Source organism: Mercenaria mercenaria, chromosome 3 (genome assembly GCF_021730395.1).
Source record: "Mercenaria mercenaria strain notata chromosome 3, MADL_Memer_1, whole genome shotgun sequence".
Taxonomy (NCBI): domain Eukaryota; kingdom Metazoa; phylum Mollusca; class Bivalvia; order Venerida; family Veneridae; genus Mercenaria; species Mercenaria mercenaria.
Window position 1 is genome coordinate 47,768,186 of NC_069363.1, and position 24,322 is coordinate 47,792,507.

The following is a 24,322-nucleotide window of genomic DNA, read 5'->3' on the forward strand; positions in this document are numbered from 1 at the left end:
TCTGACAAAGCTTAAACTAAGAAGAAAGATGTTTCTCGAAAATAAAGTCTCTTTTAATATTCAAATAAATCGCAGGAACTGTGTAAAATTAAATGTTGGAATTTTACCACAAGGTCGTTTTACCTCAGGCTACATCTTATGGGGTATATTTTTCTCAATTAATTCGGTTTGCCAGAGCGTGTAGTCATGTCAAGCATTTCAATGAACGTAATCTATATATTACAAGTAAACTTCTTCAGCAAGGCTACCGTTATTACAAATTGCGTAAATATTTTGCTAAATTTTACTATCGTAATTCTGATTTAGTTTTAAAATTCAATAGTAATTTAAAGACACTTCTGCGATAAGGTATTTCTAAACCCGTTTTTTATGGGGATGTGGTTTACAAACTTCGTAAGATCTTGGGTCATGGTAATTTTCCAAATGTATTTGGTAAAATTATAGAACGTTTTATTAAAAGAGGTTACGACCCAACTGTTTTGAGACATACCGCATGTTTAGTGTTCGACCCGTTTACAGTTGGACACTACGCTTCCCTCTTTGATTGTGTCTGACGGAAGAGGGGGGAGGACTCTATGATAAGCAGTTTCTAAATCCTACCAGGACTGAACTGTTTTGATATCTGTCTTCTGGCCTGTTTCGTCGGGCCCTTAAGGGTGTTTCTCTTGTTGCTCTGTCTTCTGAAAAGGCATTGAGTACATACGTTTTTGGTTCTAAAGGTTTGCTTTTTATATTTTTATACACGAGCATTTTTGTGTTTTACATGTCATGCCTTTTTGTTTCCATTACGTGTGTTAGAGATTCACCTGGAGGGGATTACTTTTATTTACACTGTCCCGTGTCTTTGGAACATGGTGGGGGTAAGAGTGAGGTTGGGTGCGTACCATAAACCCGTTTAAGCTCCCCAGTGTTGTTTTTGCCACTGACCGTTCCAGGGCGGTGCCCCACTGTGTTCCTTTGTTTGTTCGTTTTGTCCTCTTGTGTAGGCTTTGTGTATGTGTGTGTGTTCCTTTGTTTGTTCGTTTTGTCCTCGTGTGTTGGCTTTGTGTGTGTGCACGTGTATGTGTGTGTGTGTGTGTTTGTGGTGTGCACGTCTGCGTGCTGTAGGTTTCGTTTTGGGGAGGCTGCGATTTTGGTACGTGGCATTCCCTGTTTGATATTTGTCTTTGTGTTTTTAGGAGGACAAATTTTAAGATATTTTTATATAAAACTGATCCAGAATCTATATTTATAACAGGTCAAACTTATGAACTGATAGTCATATTAACATTTTACAATGCACGTACTCGTGTTTCGTTAAACGGCTTCACATTTGTCTGCATGGCATCAAATTTTGTTACGCCGCTCCAAATCACACAACGCGGTTTCAGTATGCATTAGACGGCGCCAAGCTTTAATGAATCGTTTCATTTTACACTGCACGAACTCATGTTGTGTTAAACGTCTTCACATTGGACTGCATGGCATCAAGGTTTTATACACCGCTCTTAATTACACAAAGCGGTTTCAATATGCATTAGACGGCGTCAAGTTGTGATAAATCATTTCATTTTACACTGCACGTACTCAAGTTGTGTTAAACGGCTTCACATTGAGCTGCATGGTATCATGTTTTGTTGGATGATTTCATAGTACGGTGCATCGCAACAAGTTTTTCAATGCATCGTTCCATGTTTAAATAGATGGAATGAAGTTTTGCATTAAATGGTTTCAAAATACAATGCGTTGAATGCAAATTTATTGGACGGGATGGAATTTTCGACTAGACGGCGTTGAAATGCACTGCACTGACTATTCTACTTGTTTATGAATGGATTGTATATTTACTAATTTTGGCGGTTACCGCCGCCCATAGAAAGTCCTACCTGTCAATTCATTCATAAATATTTAATCACTAATTATATTACATTTTTGGGGAAGGAATTTATGTGACTGCAAAAAAGTTGTCAGATACATGCATATCATATGACATCAGAAAACGTTTTAAGTCTAATACCACTATTTAACCGGAAATTCAGGTATAATGCTGTTTGTTTTTGTACCATACCATACATTATAAATACACATTACAAGAAAAAACGCCTTAATAGTTACCTTGAAAAGTAATGTTTAAATGTAATGACTTATCACCAAGTTTGTAATTATGCAGTTTGTTTATTTTTCTATTCAACTGGTGTCATACAGGTGCATACATAAATACAAGGTAGGAGTATTATTGATACCGTTGGTTTATCTCTAGTATTTTACCTATAACTGTACACTAGCTTTAATTATCTTATGCTTTTTATCAATGTAATTTTACGTGCAACCGCGGCACTGAATAATTTACATGGTACACATGAATAGATATTTTTTCAAAAATATCAATATATCAAGATCTTTGTAAATAATACCAAAGTATATTCGGTCCATGACATGTTGCAGTGTTAAAGAAATACATGAAATAATTACGATAGAAGTAGGACAAAATAAATCCAAATGATTTAGAATGAAATACGAGGAAATTCGTGGCAGCCACAGGAATGTCACTGTACATACGACGCGTAACATTATCGTCTATAGCTCATTTCCGCTAAGACGTTGGCTATATAACACTGAACCCACAATGAACTTTTCATGCAAGTGTTTGTACAGAATAACTATTACAAACAACATCTGTTATATGTAATGTGTGTACAATGTTAACATTATGCCTATTTATTTACCCCCAAACCAATTCTTTGGACTGTGAGCCAATATTTTCATGCATTTTAAAACGAACAGTTGAGCATAGGTTATTATCGTGAATTGTTGCATTACAAGTTCAGCAAATTTAAAAATGCACTTTACCTTTCAATGCTCTATTCAATGCAATATGACAGTGTGTAAAATATATATAAGGAACAGAAATCCCCTGATCAGCTACCTATCAATCTCTGATCTGTGTCCATTCTTTCAAATGACTTCATTCCTCCTTACAATTGATCTTCGACGTGAAATCTATAAAAGTTATAAATCGATCAGCTTTTCCTCTTGAAAACACTTACTTTAGATGTGCCTAAGTCCAGAATGACGTAAGTCCATTTTTGGCAAAATTGAGATTTTAGTGTCGTTACGTATGTCTCTGTGACCGCTGTTGGTGAAATTGTGCCCTGTAGAGCTAACATAAACAGGCTAAATTTTAGTTAAACAAGGCTCTAAGCAGTGTAAAGTCATTCACACTCAAATCTTTAAACGCTTTTTTTTTCGAAAACTATCAAAATGCTAATTACGGCATTGTGGAAATATGACGACGATTTAAGCCGACGGAGCCGGATATAAAATATTACTCAAATCTCGCCACACAAAGACTTGTTTACATTCATCAAAGTGGCAGTTATCATTTTTGTTTTGGTTGCCGACTTACTCCGCCCGCCTATGACTTATGCGATACAGAGCGGATAACAAATTTCACATAAGGTCATCATGATTGGAAAGAGCAGTGACAGAAAATTATGTACACTGTATTCCAAACCCTTTGATTGTGTTACGGGCAGGTTGAGGAATCAATGAGAAGCATTTCTGTTTTCCACCCTGACAGAGCTGCTTTGAGATGTTTCATCGGTTCCTTAATGATGTTTTCCGAGACAATTTGATAAAAGATATTGTGTCTGAAATCATTCGTCCTCTACCTCTGATTCATGTAAGGAAATTGGCAGTTATATGCGGAGAACAGGTTTACTGTTACAGAACCCACCCAGGAAAACACTAGTTACTTGTAGGGTAACTGTCTTTCGTTACATAACTGAAATACTGTTGAAAAATGTCGTTAAACCCATAACAAACAAATCGACTTAATGGCGTTTTTAACCTGACGCACTGTCTTCTGCAACGGCATCGAGTATATGCGTTTATGCTTTTTTTATGTTTGCTTTTTATATCAATTTAAAAGACCAGTTGCCTTGTCTTTTACATACTATGCCTTATGTTGCCGTTCCTTGTGTAAAAGATTTAATGGCGGGGATACTTTTATTTACACTGTTCTAATACTACTACTTTTGAAAATGGCAGGGATCAAGAGTGGGGTCTGAGGAGCCGTTAACTTAAACGTTTAGTCGCCAAATGGTGTTATTTCTCTGAGCTTGTCAAAGCGATGACCCTTTATTTCTCATTTCGTTGTCTATATATTTCACGTTGGCTATGATTTTCTATGTATCCTGTTTTCATGTTAACATACACTGCGAGGCTGCGGCCCTGGGACGTGACGTTTTCTTTTGAATCTTTGTCTTAATGTTTTTATAAGTAGTTGTTCAAAATCATTAAAATTGGAAGAAAGGGTTAAAAGTGAAATGAAATAACATCAAATACAGAAACTAGTTTTACTTCTGTTAAAATTAAATTATTTAATGGTGGAAGAAGAGTCATAAATTAGTACATTTCTTTTTACATGACCCATCGCAATGTAGCCAGTATAAAGGAAATTCAAACGATTTTGTTTCAAAGCAAACTTGATTTAATTTACACTCTCTTACAAAATTATGCCCATTTTCGACTTAGCAATTTTTGTCATGTTTATAAACGTCAGCTAGTATCACGGTGTCCTATAATTGGAATGAATTTAAACTTCTCACACTTGTTCACTGTGATTATGTATGACATGTACACAGGTTATTCCATAGCTCCCTTTTGCATTTCTACAAAGTAACGTCTCGTTTAGATTTAGTTATTTTTTTTCAGTATAGATTTGTGTGTGAGTTGAAATCTTAGGTTCCACTGCCTGGAACGGATTGAAACTTCAGTCACTATCGGACATGCAGTGCACAGCTTCCATAACACTATTTTGCATTTTCACAAAATTATGCCTTTTTAAAATAATTTAAAGTGCTGTGGATATTGTTCGTACAAAAACGGGCTCAAATAGTTGTTTAAATGTTATAAAATCACTAAGATGGACAAGTGGTCATGTAACAATGCAACATGGGATGTCAGAAGTAAGCATATGAACATGAGAATCACAAATGCATGAATGTAAATCGCAAGATTGGATATACGAAAGAATAATGCAGTTATTAAGGTATGATATTTTTAATAGATGATATTCATTTGAATGACACTCTGCTGGGGAATTTTCATTTGAATAACACCAGGCCTGGTGATATTCATTTCAGTAATACCCGTGCCGAAAAGCGTTCCAATTATTTGATCATTGGACAGAGTTGACAATACTATACTATACAGAGTTTAATTAAAGCCGACACATAAGTAAACAGAGAAAAGATGTGAACACGAAGCGCGAAGGTACGACAGTATGATGGCGAAGCGCAACAGTACGACGGTGACACTACGATGGTGAAGCGCGACAGTGCGATGGCGAAGCGCGACAGTACGATGGTGGAGCGCGACAGTACGATGGCGAAGCGCGACAGTACGATGGTGACACTACGATGGTAAAGAGCGATAGTGCGATGGGGAAGCGCGACACTACGATGGTGAAGCGCGACAGTGCGATGGCGAAGCGCGACACTACGATGGTGAAGCGCGACAGTACGATGGCGAAGGGTGACACTACGACGGACTGTCACCATCGTACTGTCGCGCTTCGCCATCGTACCGTCGTACCTTTGCGCTTCGTGTTCACGCGGAGCAAGCGCTGGTCTAACGGAACACTGTAGTCAAAATTATAGCACATTTTGCCTTCATGAAGACTCGAGTATTGATTTCCGGACTACTTGATACAGAGTTTCAAGCTATCCCGTGCTAAAAATTTTAATAACCTGGCAGAATTTTCTGGTACCCCCCGGGCTCTGGACATCGTATTTCTGAACCTCTGGTTGTGAATATCATGAAGGTCAAGATATTTACAATTGACATGTTCAGTAACAGTCTCATTTTTTTTTGATCGTTCGTTTGTTTTTGTCATTTTTGTAGTAAAGGAAAACAATCTGTTGCGTAATTGATTAACATAATGATATAAAATTACACATAACATTTTATATACTATGACAAAAAAACAAAAAACAAAAAAACAAACAAACAAACAAAACTTCTGAATGCTCACTTTTCTGACGTAAAGAAGTTCACAGCGAGATAATGACACTAATTGGTGGACTTTGAAGCTTCTGCAAATCGCTTGACTGTACATAAGAAACTGGAGAAAACTATAAATGTGGTTTACCGCCGCCATACCTTAAGATAAGGAATAAAACATTCAATACTCAAAGTCTTCTGTAGCAATAGCTGTCATTTGCATCTAGCAATTTAAAAATGATTATGTACTTCATAACAATTGTTCACCTTACATCAACCAATGTATAACACAACACCCGTAATATATCATTAAAACGAACTAATTTAATACAATAATCAATATACACTTACGGTCATTTCTAACCCGGTACTTTTTTAATTCCGTTTTCTCGAATATGTTTCAATGTATTAGTCTGAAACTATATACAGAGTTGTTTGGCTACATTAGCTGTACAGAAATTATAAGGAAATTTCAGCCGTGACAATCCAGCAGTTTTGCGCCTTGTACGTGCACGATTTCAACACTTTGCAAGATTTCAAGACTTTGCACGAGGAATGTTGGTAAGCGAAAATATCGATTTTCATTTTCATTTAGTTATTCTAGAATTCTATTCACCCTGAAGAAAAACAATAACAACAAAATTTAGCTATTGAAATTGTAATAGTAAGGATGGATTTTCAAGCGCGCGGTCGCACAATCGGCATGTTGCAAGCCGGACATTCACTTAGACACGTGAGTAAATCGGATTTCATTTATATAACGATATTTTGACTGCAAATATATAAAATGAATCTATTCACAATAACTTATAATACAATGTACATTTATAAGTGAGATTTTAATATTGAGTTATTTTCTTTACAGGCTGCCCGAGTGATTGGCCTTTGTGCAGGAATGGAGGAATATTCCCAAATGGGTCATCCAAAACTACGCAGAGCTGTGTGAGCCATGGGAGGACACACGAAGTATTAATTACTTGGACGTTCAAACTGTTCTGTGACTCGTTAACTTTTTACATTGTTAGAATTTTGCAGTGATATATTTTATTTGTTAATTTTATACATTTATGTTTATCAGTTGGGATTAGGTTCTATTGTTTTAAATTATTTATATTAAAAATATGGCATTATATAGGTGTCGGGTTAGAAATGGCCGGCCTATTTTATACATTTATGTTTATCAGTTGGGATTAGGTTCTATTGTGTTAAATTATTTATATCAAAAATATGGCATTATATAGGTGTCGAGTTAGAAATGGCCGGCCTATTTTATACATTTATGTTTATCAGTTGGGATTAGGTTCTATTGTGTTAAATTATTTATATTAAAAATATGGCATTATATAGGTGTCGGGTTAGAAATGGCCGGCCTATTTTATACATTTATGTTTATCAGTTGGGATTAGGTTCTATTGTGTTAAATTATTTATATTAAAAATATGGCATTATATAGGTGTCGGGTTAGAAATGGCCGGCCTATATGTTTTATGCGCATATACGTTGTTTCCGCTTATCTGGAGTGAATCAAATGTTTTACTGATAGGACAAAGATTATGTTTATTTTTATAAATATTATGGTATTTGCGTACTGCTTCCTCATTTCTAAAAAATCTATTTATACTACCTGTGCGTAATAGTAATCTGAGTATTAAAGTTGAAGGAAATTTTTTTGATTCATTTCATGAAGAGGAAAATGTGTGATTAACACCAAAAAGGTATTTATTAAATTATAGTTTTTTTTAAATACTTTAACTTAAAATGTGTATTACCTTTAACAGAATGTGTGTCCTATTTAATGCCATATACACTACAGGTTTTACCCTCTACACAGTTACGGATATACTTATATGTATTTGAAATAATTATAGTATAACCACTAATGATTTTACCAGTACAACGGAATATATTTGTATCAGTAGTGTATGTGTAAAAAAAAATGTTAATCCATACTTTTGTGTGTGATCTCGCAATAGTTATGTTTGAGTAATTTGTATCTTCATAGCGTTACATTATTAGCAATGCTCATTTATGTTCGTGTCAAATAGGACAGCTTCACTAGCACACTTCAAATCTGTATGTCGCAGTCCAATAATGCATAAGCATATGAATTAAGCCATTTAAATTAATAAAATATACGTATTTTGAAAAATAAATGCAATATAAAACTAGTATATAGGTGTCAATTTTATTATGTCATAAAATGGAAAATTAAATCAGCACTATTATTAAATCGGTGATAAGATACCGTGATATCAATAAATAGCGATCATGTTATCAATATGCGGTCACAGATAATCGTTATAAAAACTTAAGTATTTTTAGACATTGATCTCATATTTCGAAATTTAAAATAACAATCATATCTACTGGTTTTCAAAAAATTGTCGCTCTGAATGAAAAATTGTAAAAACATGAAGAACAGAAAAAAAGTTAATTGATTAACAGATTCATATATGGATAAAATAGAACACGTTAAATCAAAAGTAGTTCATAGATTTATGTTTTTGTTTTCATTATAACCAACAGAAACAGTGTAGTGGAAGTAAAGTTATTTTTATTTTGAGGAAACTAATAATAATGATAACTCAGAGCATTTCTGTATTTACCCATATTCAGCCATTCAAGTCGTAGAATTCAGTTTTGTTAGGTATGTTTACAATACAAATCTGCATGATTCAGTACAAGTTATTTGGAATCATGTTCAATTTTAGCAACTACAAAAATGGGTTTCCTCAATAAACGTGACAGTACAAATAAGTAAGCATTGAATTATTTCTATTCTTTGGGTGTGAATTCAATATCCGATAGTCGATATATTTTTAGTATTCTATACATTGTATTATTTAATTTTAACAATGCGTTGTGTCAATTCATGATCATGTATTCCTACAAGAAATATAGGTAAAAATGAAATAATATGGACGTCTGTTGGGAATTGTAGCATCATTTTTTCCAAATATGTATAACATATTTTATAGAATACACAATGTACTGTATACAATAAAAGATACTCTATATAGTTGTACTGTGATATGAAACATAGTATAGGAAATATAAAAATGTGAAAAAGGGGAACAAATATTACAGATTTCTAGAATCTCAATTCTGGAGTTACTTCCCCTAAAGAGGTTATATGTCAAATATTTTTATTATTATTATTATTATTCTGTAACAGGGCTGTTTTATTGCCTCTTTAAACATTCAACATAATGACACCGTGACAACAGCGCTGAAGTTCTTGACTTGCAAAAATAATAAAATTATGCGCTTTAGCCAGAAGCTCGCAAAAATATTATACATAAGTATACATATCAGAGGCACGTATAAATACTGTACATAAATATACACAACATCTATTTTATGCTGTAGCATAACATAACATACATGGCAAAATAAAAACAAGGGCTCTCTCTAAAAGATCACCATTATGCGAAATGAAGACTTAGGTCAATTAGAATTATTAGCATAAATGCTTTGCAAGATAACACTGCGCTAAAGTCTATGACTTGCAGAAAAAATTATATGTATGATGCCGGTGCGCTAATGTCTATGACTCGCAGAAAAATATATATGTATTACTAAGATACCCCTGCGCTCATGTGTATGACTCGCAGAAACATTACACAAATACATTTGTGCTTTAGATGAATTTTAGTGCAAAGTAATATAGCCACATAGAAACCAACAGGTACGAAATTGTTAATTGCCCTGAAATCAATGGCTCGCAAAAGGTAGGATACCACTACAGCAGCTCATCTTTGACTACAAATTTTAAAGTATATATTAAAAGCAACCTCCGTAGTCTGCAAATGCCGCAAAAGTGCACCAAAATACATGTATAGGAATTATATATATGAGCCGTGCCATGGAAAAACCAACATAGTTGCTTTGCGACCAGCATGGATCCAGACCAGCCTGTGCATCCGCGCAGTCTGGTCAGGATCCATGCTGTTCGCTAACGGTTTCTCTAATTGAAATAGGATTTGAAAGCGAACAGCATGGATCCTGACCAGACTGCGCGGATGCGCAGGCTGGTCTGGATCAATGCTGGTCGCAAAGCCACTGTGTTGGTTTTCTCATGGCGCGGCTCATATATTTCAGTAAATATATGATCCAGTCTAATTAGGTGGCATCCACATTACAAACGAATGCAATGTTATGGTCTTGATCACCAAGGTGACCTATGTTTTAGCATGTCAGTTGCAAAAAAATACATAGTATAATAAAACTGCTATTTTAGTTAAGAAAAAAGCTCCTTTGATAGATGCAATGAAAGAACGTTTTATATTTATTTTGTGAATGGATCTAGACTTTGGAATGCCTGTATTTTTCTGACGATAATAAGAATAAAGCCGGCTACTCGGGTAAGATATGATTAATAACATATCTTTAATCAATGCATTCTGTGCAAAATGTGTGTGATCAAAATCTTCTTTATTTTGGCAAAACAATTCGTAATATCATGAAGATTTTATGTAGGTTTATTTATTGATGAGCGGTCTTTATGCCACACGTAAAGAGCGCATGCGCATTAAAATCAAAATATCCGGCAAAACGCCAGGGCAACCAATAGCATTGTAAATCCGGCATGCATTAACCACATGACTCTTGTCATGTATGTACAATTAAATAAACGTTTGGTGTTGTTGGATATTTTCGACTGGCCTCAGCGCCTTACCAAAATTCAGTGTTTTTTTTGTAAAAACATAACAAACACTTTTATATTGTATCACTTTTGCAGCAGTAATAGATTTTTATACATTTACTACGTTTTTATGAATGTTCGCTCCTAGAAAATTGCCGTGGTGTGCAATTTATTTCGACTTATTATAGGGGTGAATTCACAGGTTAAAGCAGTTGAGTGAAATTATAATTGAATCTAAAGCTTGGCAAGACGCATTTGTGTTTGACATTGTTGCTGTGAAATCTGAAACTAGGAATCCACTGACACAGCTGACGAAACTACAGATACCGCTGATGAAGCATTATGAACTGTATTTTGCATTCAATTTTTTTACTTGCATGTGTCATTACAAATACAAAAAAATATATATATAATGAAATCATGAAAAGGAGTATGTCCGCATCCACAAACAATGCTTTTATTGTTTTAAATGAAAAAGTAAGGTCTCAGAATATTGTCGTTCTTGTAGTTATAACAGGTAGTGGTAATGAAAAAGAAAATAATGCTAATTTCCTTAATCGACGAGTTTATAAATTGATTTCTCAATCGTCAAAAAAAACCTTTCATTATTTATTATGATATGAACGCACACAGACATATAGAGACAGATGTTTTCTTAATACGTTGCTTGACCTATAATGTGTCGGTGCGACGTTAAACCCTAAAAAATAAAATAAATAAATGAAATCAACACTATTTCAATGCCCTTCATTTACGCTTCCACCATTATCACTTTACTCAGTGACAAAAAATGTAATTCCATATTTCGTATTCAGATATAATTTTTTGTGTGAAAAGAAATTAAAAAAGAAAAACATGGAATATAATGTATAGCGGATGAGGCAGAAACTTGGATTGCAGTCATTTGCTGTAGGTAAAGTTATGGTAATTTATCAACTTTTTATTGTTTAATTTCAGAAAATCGACGAAGAATGGGGCGTATTGATGATGTCATAGCTAAATCATTAAAAGCCTTTGATGAAGAAAAGTATTCTGAGGTCAAGCAGTATGTTTGGGAAGCCATTACGCTAGCTAATCAGGAGCAAGAGGCATACTTTAACTCTGAACACGATGAGGAGAAGGAGAAATCATTAGCCAGGTGGTTTTCAGAATGTGAAACAATTTTATTTAAGGTAAGGTTATATTAATGATCTAGGATAAAATACCATACCCGTCATCTTGTATTTCTATTACATGGACTTACATTATTTAGAAAAGTAATAGAGAAAAGAAATAGAAACAATTATGGTAAATAGTCTTTCAGTTATTATATTTATTATTATATCAAGCTAAAATAGCCATTTACATCTACAAGAAACTTATGTCTTGTTTTCAAATACAATGCTTTATTTCATTTGCAAGAAATATTAAGTATACACATCTGCATTCATTCAGTTAATAATTCAACATTATATGATACCCTTTGTACCTCGATACTTCTTGATAAGTGTAAAATGCTTATTATTATAAAGGGTTTACTTGAAATGTACCAAGAAACAGAGAAATGTATTGTAAACCGACATAAATTTTAAACTAAGATATTTGCATTAACTTGCGTTTAAAAAATCAAAACGTTATAACATTTGATTAACAGAATGTTTTCTTAATGTATTTATTTAGATAAATATGCGACAAACAGCATAGTACTATTAATTGTTAACTGATAACGGGTGTATATTAGTATACTTTATTCATTTACAGATTTTCGATTACTGGAACTCTTTGAAGTATGCGTACATAGGTGAGATTTATAGATTTCGTTACAGTTTTGACAATTGCTAGTTTTCTGGATTGGACAGGGTCAGATTCCAGTCTGACTTTTAGTACTTGATCTTCTTAACGAAGATCTGAGAATGATCCATTCACATTCGTCTTCTGTATATTTTGGATTTCCAATATTGCTTTTTTTATTTTTGCAAATCTATTTTTATTTGAACCAATCAGACGACTTGTTTCAACAAGCATTTGACTAAACCATCAAATTAGCGTCAAATGTCGAAGAATAAGAAAAATGTGCAGTCAGGCCGGGGTTCAAACCCGGAACCCCTCGCTTACAGAGCAAGTGCCCTACCGACTGCGTTTACCGGCTATCTGACACTTTACGTGACCAAGTCCGTACCATGACATATAATTTCTCTCAAAACTAGAGGGCGTAGTCGCGATGTGGTCGTCATAAGAATTGTAAATATGAATAACCCAGGCTTAATATAGATTTTTTAAACTTACAAAATGTTGTAAGTTAGCCTTCCGATTGGCTAGTGGAAGGGTCGTCAGAACGAGACTATCAATAGCACTTCTTCAGATCCTAAGCGTAGCGTAATAGGAGATGTACTTTAGTCAGACTGGGGTTTTCCCTACCAGAGGGTTGAATGTAAAACCGAGCGTTATCGAGGCTTTTTATCAAAGCTGTCCCGACGGTTGGGAAAACAGCTGTCTTACACAGGCAGACATATTAGATCATTTTTCTTGCCTATCACGTTCCAAATAGATCGTGGTGTTAAATAGATCTGGGTATTTCCTGGTATAATTTATATAATTTATGATGTCATAATAGTGCCAGTACTTTATGACGTCGCCTATGTGCGCGCTATTTTAGACAAGGATTTTCCCTAGGAAAAGACAGAAATATCTATCTTAGGCGTGTGCTAAGATAAAAGTGTACATTCCTCGCTAGGAAGACAATAATATGCCGTCATGCGGCGTCCGTCCGCCCAACCGGGAACAGATTTCTGAAACCGCAAATATAGTTATTTCTCTAGATGTGTAGTATCCAACACTTAACACTCAGATTGACATTAACAAGAGATACCTGTTAAAACGGGTCATTATAGTCTATTGGATGAAACTTGTTATGTTAAATACTGACAAAAGAATTTCAAGGGACGTAAATCAGGGGTAAAAAAGGATATATTTCGAATAGGACTGCCATGTTTCAAGAACGAAAGCCTTAAACCGTACCTCTGTAGCAGTGTATGTATGGATGTGTACATTATAAAACGAAACATTACATAGACAACGTAACAAGAATGAAACGAACATAAAAGAAAGGCACTTTACCCTGTGGTCATATCATCCACATACAATTTTCTTTCAGTGTGGACAGGCGTTCTTAAGCTACTGATATAAATGCCATTGTAACCTTGAGTTTAAGCCTAATCATTTGTCACAAACTGACTTTGTATCTGTAGTTTAAATGCAGGTATTGCATCACCTTTTTGTATATATCTTTTAGTTATCGAGGTAAATGTCAGATTTTATGCATAAAACACCTCTCGTGTTTTTCTATATTTCATAACTTAAATTTCCATGTAAATTTTATTAAATTCGGTTCCATAATAAGAAAGTTGATATTTTATAAACTTCAGTAATTTATGTTTTTATCCCCAAAAGCCCTATAACGGGCGTTAAATTGTCAATTTTAATCCGCGCCAAAGTAGTCAGATTTTCCGGCTATATCGTGATTCCCGTGGAAATACAAATAGTCAGAGTACACGCATAAGTCGTGAGTCCCATGAAATTTAGTATTTGGCGGGACATTACCCTACAAATAGACTGGACTAGATATGCCTAGCGCACACCACTTTCGACATTAGACGAATTTACTTCAGATTGATTTTTCTTGGTAGAAATTTATTCACGATCGAGGTAAGAAGTTTATTTGTTAGATTTTTGTATAATTTTTGAATTACGATTTTTATTTAGTAAATTTTTGGTCATTCTACAGAATTTTGTAACAGATTTACTTTTTGGCTAGTTTCGGTATGTCAGGATTATTTATTAAATTTTTCAGGCTTTTGTCAATTATTTCGAACGAGGAATCTAAAATGTTTCCTTTCTATAAGCTATAAGATTTGTACTGAAATTTGTGTAACATGATAATTGTAAAGTACTCTTTGTCATAAACATATGTCAAACATTTCGTTGTTAATTATGGAACGCCGATATTGTATTGCATTGTAATGTTAAATCTATGGGGAAAGTCTAGTACCATATATGTAATATGTTATTGTAATTTGAAATAAGTGTGTGCCAGTCTAAAGCATATCTAAACAGTGTCCGTTTTGTTGAATGGAAATTGATATTATATTGATACCAACTATTGTATAACGTTTAATTCGCATTGTATTGTGCTAATTTGTAGTTGTAAATAATAGCTGCAGTTTATCATTTCCTTATCTATAATTTTTCATCATAAACTTTTCATATCTTTCCCATACTTTAACTTTAGACTTTTATGTAATTAATTTTAGTAATAATGGAAGTAATAAGTGACGTATTTTAATCACGTGACGTATGAACTTAGTAGCACTCATATTTTGTATAAGTAGCACGTATTACTAGTATTTATGGGAGCCTACGGAGGTATTGTGTACCCAAAGGAGCAGTTTTATGCCCTGACTTATTTGTTTTGCTATGGTGCTTACCATATGTTATATATTTTAGCTTCTTCCGCCAGACGACTTTTACCTGGTAATGATATCACAACCCGGAAGTACAATACTCGAGGTTCACTTGTCTTCACTTGCCTGGATGTGATTTTCCCAGCGCAGAGCGTTCGTCCCATGGTTGTGCCGTAAACCGCAAAGACGATGATTTTTGTGATCCACTGAAGTCAGCTCAGGGATCCAATCACCTACCATCATAGGGAGCCGAAACGAAATCAACGTATTCACGGTTTAGAGGGACTTGACTTGAAGATACGTTGTTTAGTTTTTGTGCTACTTAAAGTTCAAAGTTAACGGAAACATCTGTGTCAGCGAACAGTCAGTGTTAGAACTTTATACTTGATAAAAGAGTTACTGAGCTCAGATGTTTTTCTTTCTTTCTTATAATAAGATTTTTTTCACTTTTCATTTATTCATTGTAAATAATCATTTTCTGTAAATAAATTTGTAAATATTGTAATGGGTGTTGATTTGTTCTGATAGTTATTGTCCCCGGTACGTCCATCCTGCCACATAATTGATCTGAGAAATGACTGAGGTCGTCTACTGCCGAAGGGTAGTCATTCCTTATCATGTTCTCCTGATATTGACCGCAAGTCATTATGAGCCTCAAGGATACTGTGTATTTGGCCTTTAACAAGAAGAAATATAGGTGTCATAAGCAATTATTGTTTGCAGTTTTAAGGCCATAAGTCAACATTTACTCTTCTTGGGTAATAATTTGACACACCGTTTTTGGTGTGTAGGTCATAAGGACTTTGAACTTCTACCGAGTAGGTTTTTCCAAAATCTTTGAGCATAAATCATTTTCAGTTAACAAGTCACTGTAATCTTCATCTGTTACCTAATTATACCCAAATTAAGTACTTGCAGCTGGCAATAATCGTTCGAATTTTAACGGCTATTTCCAAGCCTGTCCCGTTTATTGTATGAATAATTTTCCAAATTAATGACCACCGTTTGGTCACCAAATTTAGTTCTGTAACGTGTTTCACAAAAAAATATTTATTTTTCACTTAACTACCTGATGATTTTCATTTCATTCAAAATGAATCATATGAAGTTAGAGGTAGGGGTTTACACGTGTAAAAACTGATTACCTTAAATATCTCCCGACCTGGAGACAAGGGGGTATATCTTATGTTCAAGGACTTTTTTTAAAAAGATTTCCCCTCCTCATTCATTCTATTAAATTGTATTCAACACGATTTGATTTGTTTGTTTTGTTTGTTTAAAGTCGCACCGACACAAATGTAGGTCAAATGGCGACCAGCCCGATTTAGGGCCGCTTCTAGAGCGGGATGTCGTGGGTTCGCTCCCTGGACGCGTCATACCAAAGACGTGAAGTTGGTATATAGGGCGGTCAGCAATAACAGGATAAGTCGAGGACTGGTCAGTACGATGTCAGTATAAATTGACTGGGTTGGGTATCATGTCACATGTCTGAGGCGTGATATTACAGTGAGGCAGCTTTATAATGTTGGTCTTTGCGCTTACTGCTACAATTAGACACCGTTGTTGAAGACGCTAAACCTGACCACAGACACATGAAACCCGAGTAAGCTAGGTATATTATATTCAGGCATGCGTAAAATTTCTGAAACAATAAATTTATAGCAAGCCAGCTGGTAGTTTTCAAATGATGAGTTTGATCCTACAGGAGCAAGTTGGTGAAGCCAGAAACATGATTGTAAATATCTTCTTCTAACTATTTGACGGGATTCAACAACATAATATGGATGTAAAACAGTCTCAGATGCAACAAATACCATAAACATGATTTTCTGACCCCTAATCTACCACTAGTCTCAACAGAGAATTTGAAGTCATAAATTTAGTTTTAATATTCTTTTAAAAGCGACGGAAATGAAGCAACATTTGGCACTAAGTGATTCTGAAAATAAGGGTAAAGAAGGCTGCATTTTCCATTACTGCTCATGAACAGACTCAATCAAACCGAGTCTGCAATTTTCACTGTTTGCCTTGTTCTCGGTGCTTCCGAGGGATCTATTTTTTCTGATTTTAAACACATTTCATAACAACAAAAGAAAATAAGAGGTCATCTAACCATATTGTGCAGCCACACTGTTATATCACGCCGTAGACATGTAACATGATGTACCACCCTGTATCCTTATACTGACACCGGTCTGACCAGACCTATAAATAGCCTCTCAATGCTTAGTGAGGAAGCTACTAGTATCATTGTTCACGATTTTGGTATGACGCGGCCAGGAGCGAACCCACGGCGATACTGTAAATGATGTTTAGACTTTCATGTATTTAATTAGAATTAAGATATAACTCAGTCCTTAATTTTCAGCTTCAGTATTTTCTGAGGAAATGCCTACAGAGGTTGACAAGCGCTGGATGAAACTGGTCTATGAACAACCACAGGAGAGACTTGTAAACATGAAGGAGGTAACTGCTACTATATAAGCACATACTTTATTTTCTTTAATTATTTAATGTAGAGACTTACCCTAAGCCTTCTTTACACAAGGGAAACAATCCATTTATATAGTGAAATTGTTGAGTGAACACCGTTTCTTAATCCTAATCCTGCTCATGTTATATAAGTGCAAAGGAAAAGTAACCTATCTATGATAAATGTCATGTATGATTACACAGTTATGCATCTAACAGTCTTGAAATTGATTTCTTCGATTTGCTCATATTTCTAGATATGTTTCCCATACGTTGACGCATATGTATGGGTAGCTGAGATTGTTCTCTTTCCAGCAGTAGCCTTTTCAACACATTTCACCGTGTGAAATTCTGTGGGTTTTGACTTTTTAAAAACAATCGTCTGTTTGTTGACAAATTTCACCACAAAAAAAAATGTCCTACTTTCCCCAGGGCAATCAATTATTTGATCTTTACATAGTTTTGTATTCAGGTTGCTAATCCATGTGGCAAGTATGCATGCTTTTTTCATGATTAGAGGTAAAAAGTGCATAGTTTGCATGAGGTTCTAGGTCAATAGCCACTTAGCTTGTCATAAAGTCTTGCGGAGTTGTCTCCATTTTTTCCAAATATTTTACCAGGATCATTTTTCAGTAAAATGCCTTTTCGGAAATTGACAAGGTGGATAAATTTATATGAACAACATGGAGTACTTGTAATAATGAGGAGTAACTTGCCATATATGTATATTTAGATAGCTCCATACTTAAGTTTTCATGTTTCAATTGATTTAATGTTGTAAAACAATGCTATTTTAACGATTCTCCAAATGCCAAGTTCAACTGCAATGTTAGTTTGCATTAAATACTGGTGCCTTTTTGGAAAACGAGTCTCCAATGCTATCATCTGATGTTCTGTCTGTGTATACTGTTTTGGCTTTGGTATTCAATGTGGAGTACCGTCTACAATGCTGTCGGTGTACAATGCTGTTCGGCGGTAGCGGATGGGAGTAACCGTCTACAATGCTGCTCCGGTGGTTGTTGGTAATTATGTTCAAGGGCCATAATTTCAAAGTGTCTTGGCCGATGTGGCTAGTTTTCGAACTTGGCCGAGGTTTTATGGTCAAACACATTTTGTTTAAGTTTGGTGAAGATTGGATGAGAACTGTTCGACTTAGAGTGTGGACCAGCTTTGTGACAGGCAGACAGACAGACGCGCACACACACACACACACACACACACACACATACACATACTGGAGTAATTCAATATGTCTCCCACACTACTGTGTGGTGGGGGACATAATTATGTTATTTTGTTTGCAGAAATTACAAGGCTTTCTGTCAACTTTGGGGGAGATTGCAAATCTTGCAATGTTGAATAAAAAATGGACGACAGCTTTGAAAATCGATACATTAGTCGACTGTATCATTATATTCCTAAATTTAGTACATTCTGTTGCTGTTGAGAATCCTGATGGGCATCTGGCACTCTTGAGAAAAGCAAAATGCTACTTCCATTTGGTAAGTTGTATCCTTTACACACTATATGAATATAATAACCAACAACATATTTGCATTACTGTATTATGTCTTTGGGTTGTTTACAGAAGTTCACCATCTAACACGCCGTTACATGTGGTTGGTTTGAGCTTCCATTCATTTTAATATTTAGTCTACTGAAAACTTACTGGAAATTAAGATTATTTGATAATTTACTCATTGACAAGTCGTTAAAAAAGACTTTTCATCAAGACATAGGTTACTAAAACCTTCCATTAAGTGCAGGTTAACAATTCACCCAGAAGAGATATGTAAATCATTGAAAGTAAATACATGTATTATTACACGCACTATTTGATGTCTGCATAGAATTTGAGGTTAAAATTTTAAACTCCTAATATTGTTTGTTTTCTTTGAATTTCGATGTCATTATATGTGCGACAAGCTGCATGATATGTACACCATTCGTTGTTTTCATTATAGGTCGAGAGATAGATGTTTATACAGGTTAAAACAAAGATTAACAAACGATGAACATAGGAATAGATTAAAACATAAATTGTACTGATATAATACAAGCTACTGGATATTGCAAATGATAAAAAAGCACTAGTGCTAGTTTATTGTATCTAAAGAACGAAACATTATCACAATTAAAATAACGTAACATGTTTCTGGTTAAGAGAATACGACGTAATCATATATTCTACTGAATCAGATGCATAGTACAGTCAAACTTGGTCCGCTCGTACTTGGCGGGTCCGACAAAACTTGTTGGAGTTATCAGTAGTTCGAGCCATTGAACAATATTCAGAGATTTTGCCAGGACCTGACGATGAGCGAAGGAAGAGCGGTGTTCGAACTACCCGAGTTCGAGCGAAGTTTGACTGTATTATTAAAATACACAACGGAAACAAATTAAAATGCTTTACCTATCTATGTCTTTATAGCTTCGACGCGTTTCGTATAGACTATATTCGTTTATCACATTGCGTTTCTATTTAAATATAGCTTCGACCAGCTGAATGCATGTTTTTAATTTCTTGTCGTAAAAGCGTCTTGACTTGTTTAATTTTCAGAACGATCACGAAAATGCACGAGCGCAATGTAAATTTGGTAAGTAATACCCTGTATGAAATTTTACAGCTCTAAAAGACCTGTATTTTTGTTCAAAATTACACTCATGATTATTCGAAATTTACACCTGTAGACATTATAACACTGATTTTACAGCTGTATATTTCAATTTAAAACGACTGTAAAACAGTTCTAATTACGCAAATGAGATACAACTGTAAAACATTTTACAGCTGTAAAAATGAAAGAGTTACAGCTGTCTGTTTTTGTTTGTTTGTTTTGGGTTTAACGCCTTTTTCAACAGTATTACAGTTATGTAACGACGGGCAGTTAACCTAACCAGTGTTCCTGGGTTCAGTACCAATACAAACCTGTTCTTCGCAAGTAACTGCCTACTTTCTCACATGAATCAGAGGTGGAGGACGAATGATTTCAGACACAATGTATTTTATCAAATCGCCACGCCTCGCCCAGGGCTTGAACTCGCGACCCCGAGATCCGTAGATCTGCGCTCTCCCTATTCAGGTAAGCGGGCGGGCTAGTAACAGCTGTAAATATGCATAAATGTTACAGCTGTAGAATGTTACAGGTGTGGAAAAAGATGGCATTATTTAAAGGGACGAAAGCATGTGTACAAAAAAAACATTTAGAATGAATTGTAATTCTCTAGAAAGGGTAAAATAAATGATCTAGTAAGTAAAGTCTTGAATAATATGAAATATGTTTACAGTACAGCAATTGCAAAATTCAAGAGTATGATACAAATTAGAAACTATGCATCAGATCTTGGTTATAAAACTTGCTTTGTCATAAAAACATTATGCAAATCCTGTAATTAGTTCTTTTAAACTTAACAGCTTCAAAAATAGTGTAAATAGTTAATGTATGTACTTATACACGTCTTTTTACAACTATATATATTAGATAATCAAACATTGTACTTACTCCACAACGGTTAAAATACCATTATTTTTTGAGGATATGTGGAGTCTCTGTGAATTTCAGTTATATCCCTCAAAAATGCATTAAACATTACTCATGTTTCCCTCTAAAAATGTTACAGACTGTTGTAATATTTGGACATAACCATTTACAGCTGTAACTTTCAACTGTTATTTTTTTACAGCAGTTGCTGTAGTTTTGAGACCTGCATGTTTTACACCTGTTATTTCAACTTACATTGTCATGTCATTTTCCACTTACAGGTCTTTTACAGCTAAAATTATTGCAAAATACACTCGGGCCTTTTAAAGAAAACAGATCCTTATTTCGTACAGGATAATTTATATAGTTTTACCTCTATTAAGACGAAAGATTGAGACTTCCATATTTTTGGAGCCATATTTTGGATTCCGCGCGGTTAGAAAAATATCAATGGTGACGTACACAGGCAGAATCGCAACATATGATACTGAAATGATTATGATAAGAAAACAAAATAGAAAAGGAAAACCCACAGGTCACCCAACACTACAAAAATGAAAATGTTGCAGGCCCGGTTTGATTGAGTCTGTTAATGGACGATAGTGGAAATGTATGTTAAGGCCCACGCCTTCTAGCCACGGGTAAGAGCAAAGCTCAACATTTGCACATGTTATAAGTACTAAAATACAATTTAGATACATCCACAGATGTGTTAATACGGCGATGGAAATGGAACTTTTACTAATACACTAGAGTGCAGTTCCATAAAAAGCCCCATATGCTCGGCAAGTACAACAAATCAATCAAGTTTTTATCTTTTATTCTAAACGTTCTTAACAAAAAGCATTGATTTGTCATGTACATAAATGTGTGTAAGGTAAATATTGTTGAAAACACTGTCAAATCAAGTACATATATATATTTCAAACAAGATAGGTATGCTCAGCGGTAGTATATATTTAGGTGTTGTTTTTTTTTTCGCACAATTACATCTCAACGAATTTATCTCGATGAAACAAAACGTAAAGCAATACAGTTGTTGAACAGCAAGCAGAATGAATAAAGCTTACGTTTCATGCAGCTGAAATTACAGAATTAATTGAGGACCAACTTCTTTTAGGAAAGCTGGTCCTTCCGTTGATAGCGAGAATGATAACTTGAACATTGTTACAGATAACGTCAGCTCGTCACATACTCTTATTTTCTCAAGTCTTATATACTCGCAAACATCTACAGATAAATCTACTGCAAGTATTTGTCATCATAACAGCGACAATGTTTACAAGTTGCAGTCGGTGCACTGCACATTCATCTTTATGAAGAACTGGCTCCGTGTTCACAAAACGTTTTCAGTCTCAGCTGAGTTTGATAATGAAACTTTATATGTCATTTATATCTAAACAGCATGCTTGAAACTAAATTTAAGTTAATAGCTATTTTCAAGTGGCTGTTTAGCATTAATGGTCAGTCTCAATTGGAATTTAACTTTGAAGTTTTAATAAAATGGATATCAAAAGTGCAAGCTCAAGCTCAGCTGAGACCGAAAAATGTTTTGTGAACACGGGGCAAGGACGGATTCTGGCAAGAAATCCCTCTGTGATTCCTCAAAAATTATATAAAATGTTGGTCAAAATTAAAACAATTGAAAACAAGATTTTGCAAGGTTGTGAGGGGCATCGTTAGTATAGCTAAATGACTTTCGGTAGGTATATGTCGCCATAATTTTTTCAATCACATGGGATTCCCTTTCTGTATACATTGTTTGTTTAAATCAATATTGTAGAGATAGTACCTAAGTTTTTCAAATCATAGGTATGAAGTTAAAAAGCTTTGAAATGAAGACAAATGTCAATATATTTCTCAAAAATAGATATATTGACAATAGTTTAAGCAAAAACGTTATGAGTTATGAGCATTTAATATTTTCATGTAAAAGAAAATTTTGTGATCAAGGAAATGTAACTCTTCTTGAACCTGGAGAGCAGAAACATCAAAGGGACATAATATAGCGAATATTTTCTTCTTGGGTGCATGTTATTTAACATTCAACTGTGATCTGGATTTCTAAATAATGATCAATGATACTGTGTGCTAAAAATATAGAACAACTGGAACAGTCCTTTAACAGCAAAAAGGTGCTGTAGCAGAATGAAAATTGTTAAGCTGTAACTGGGACTCGAACCCAGGACCTCTCACATCTGAGGCAAACACTCTACCACTTCCCTATAACAGCAGTAGCTTAAGTGCACCGATTACATTACGTGAACTGGAACAGTTTTGTGACAATAACACATAATCGGCCTACTCCGGATTATCGGCGTATTCGCTTTGTTACCTAACGGCTATTTTCGTGTAAAGAAAAAATATAATCTAATGCTGTAAACGTTTTAATCGGTCAAAACTGCCCAAATTTCTCTGACGTGTTTTTTAGAGTATGAACTTACTAACTGGTAGTACCAGTGAAATATAACTTACACTGAATCTTATATATTTGCCTTTTTAGCAGCTGGCGAATGGCAAAGACAGTGGGCTTTGTCCAAATATAAGCAATTACTTTACCAGTTTCGAGAGGATATCAATTGATAGGAAATTACAGTTACAAACTAAATACCTTTCTGCAACACAAGGAGGCATTAGCATTCACTGTCAATCAATATTATGACTAAGATCGACGATCATTCATTCATTCAAATAATTTACAGACAGAGTCCGTTGTTTACATTTCTAATCGTAACCGGTGCTCTTGTAAAAACCACTTTTTTTTGAAAAATCGAAGAATGCGAAGAGCTATGGTACGGTCTCTAAATATTGTGTCTGATTTTAGAACACTTTGTCATATATGGAATAAAGAGAAGTTAGGTAATATTAAATTAGAAATTTGCTAGAAAAGAATTGTTACCAGTATTTATAGGCATGTTTTTATTTCTGTAACATAGTGTGGTTTGTCTGTAATGTAACTGTTAAATACCTTCTTTTTCAACTCGTTCCTGATATGTTTATCAAGGTGAGAAACATATGAAGTGATTATGATTAATTTATTTTGTAATAATACAGAGATGTATATGAACAGTAATTCTTAAAATATCTGGCTCGCTTTTGTGATTTTACATAGCAGAGAATATGATTACTTCACAAATGGAATTTGTATTGAAAGTACAGAAAACTAGGAATTCATGTTTACATTTATGCTTCATAAGATAGAAGTATTCATAAATATACCAAACAAAACTTACTCATACAGATTATATTTTGTCTTTAACCATACACCATTTTACTGTATTATTCAGTTTAACTTAACT

The 24,322-nt window shown here is 34.6% G+C and overlaps 1 protein-coding gene across 2 annotated transcripts in view; it reads left to right on the forward strand.

Moving 5' to 3' along the window:
* Positions 1 to 7,429: 7,429 nt before the first annotated feature.
* Positions 7,430 to 24,322, forward strand: part of LOC123524814 (helicase with zinc finger domain 2-like) — a 34,068-nt gene continuing 17,175 nt past the window's right edge. Inside the window, exons 1-6 of one of the 2 annotated variants that reach the window (XM_045303306.2) lie at positions 7,430 to 7,700; positions 11,588 to 11,802; positions 12,371 to 12,410; positions 17,438 to 17,535; positions 18,846 to 19,043; positions 20,102 to 20,138. In XM_045303306.2, the coding sequence (XP_045159241.2) occupies positions 11,602 to 11,802; positions 12,371 to 12,410; positions 17,438 to 17,535; positions 18,846 to 19,043; positions 20,102 to 20,138 (574 nt within the window). In that variant the 5' untranslated portion in view covers positions 7,430 to 7,700; positions 11,588 to 11,601. Of the gene's footprint in view, positions 7,701 to 11,587; positions 11,803 to 12,370; positions 12,411 to 17,437; positions 17,536 to 18,845; positions 19,044 to 20,101; positions 20,139 to 21,395; positions 21,665 to 24,322 lie in introns of those variants that run through there. The other variant, XM_045303307.2, reaches the window with a different exon arrangement.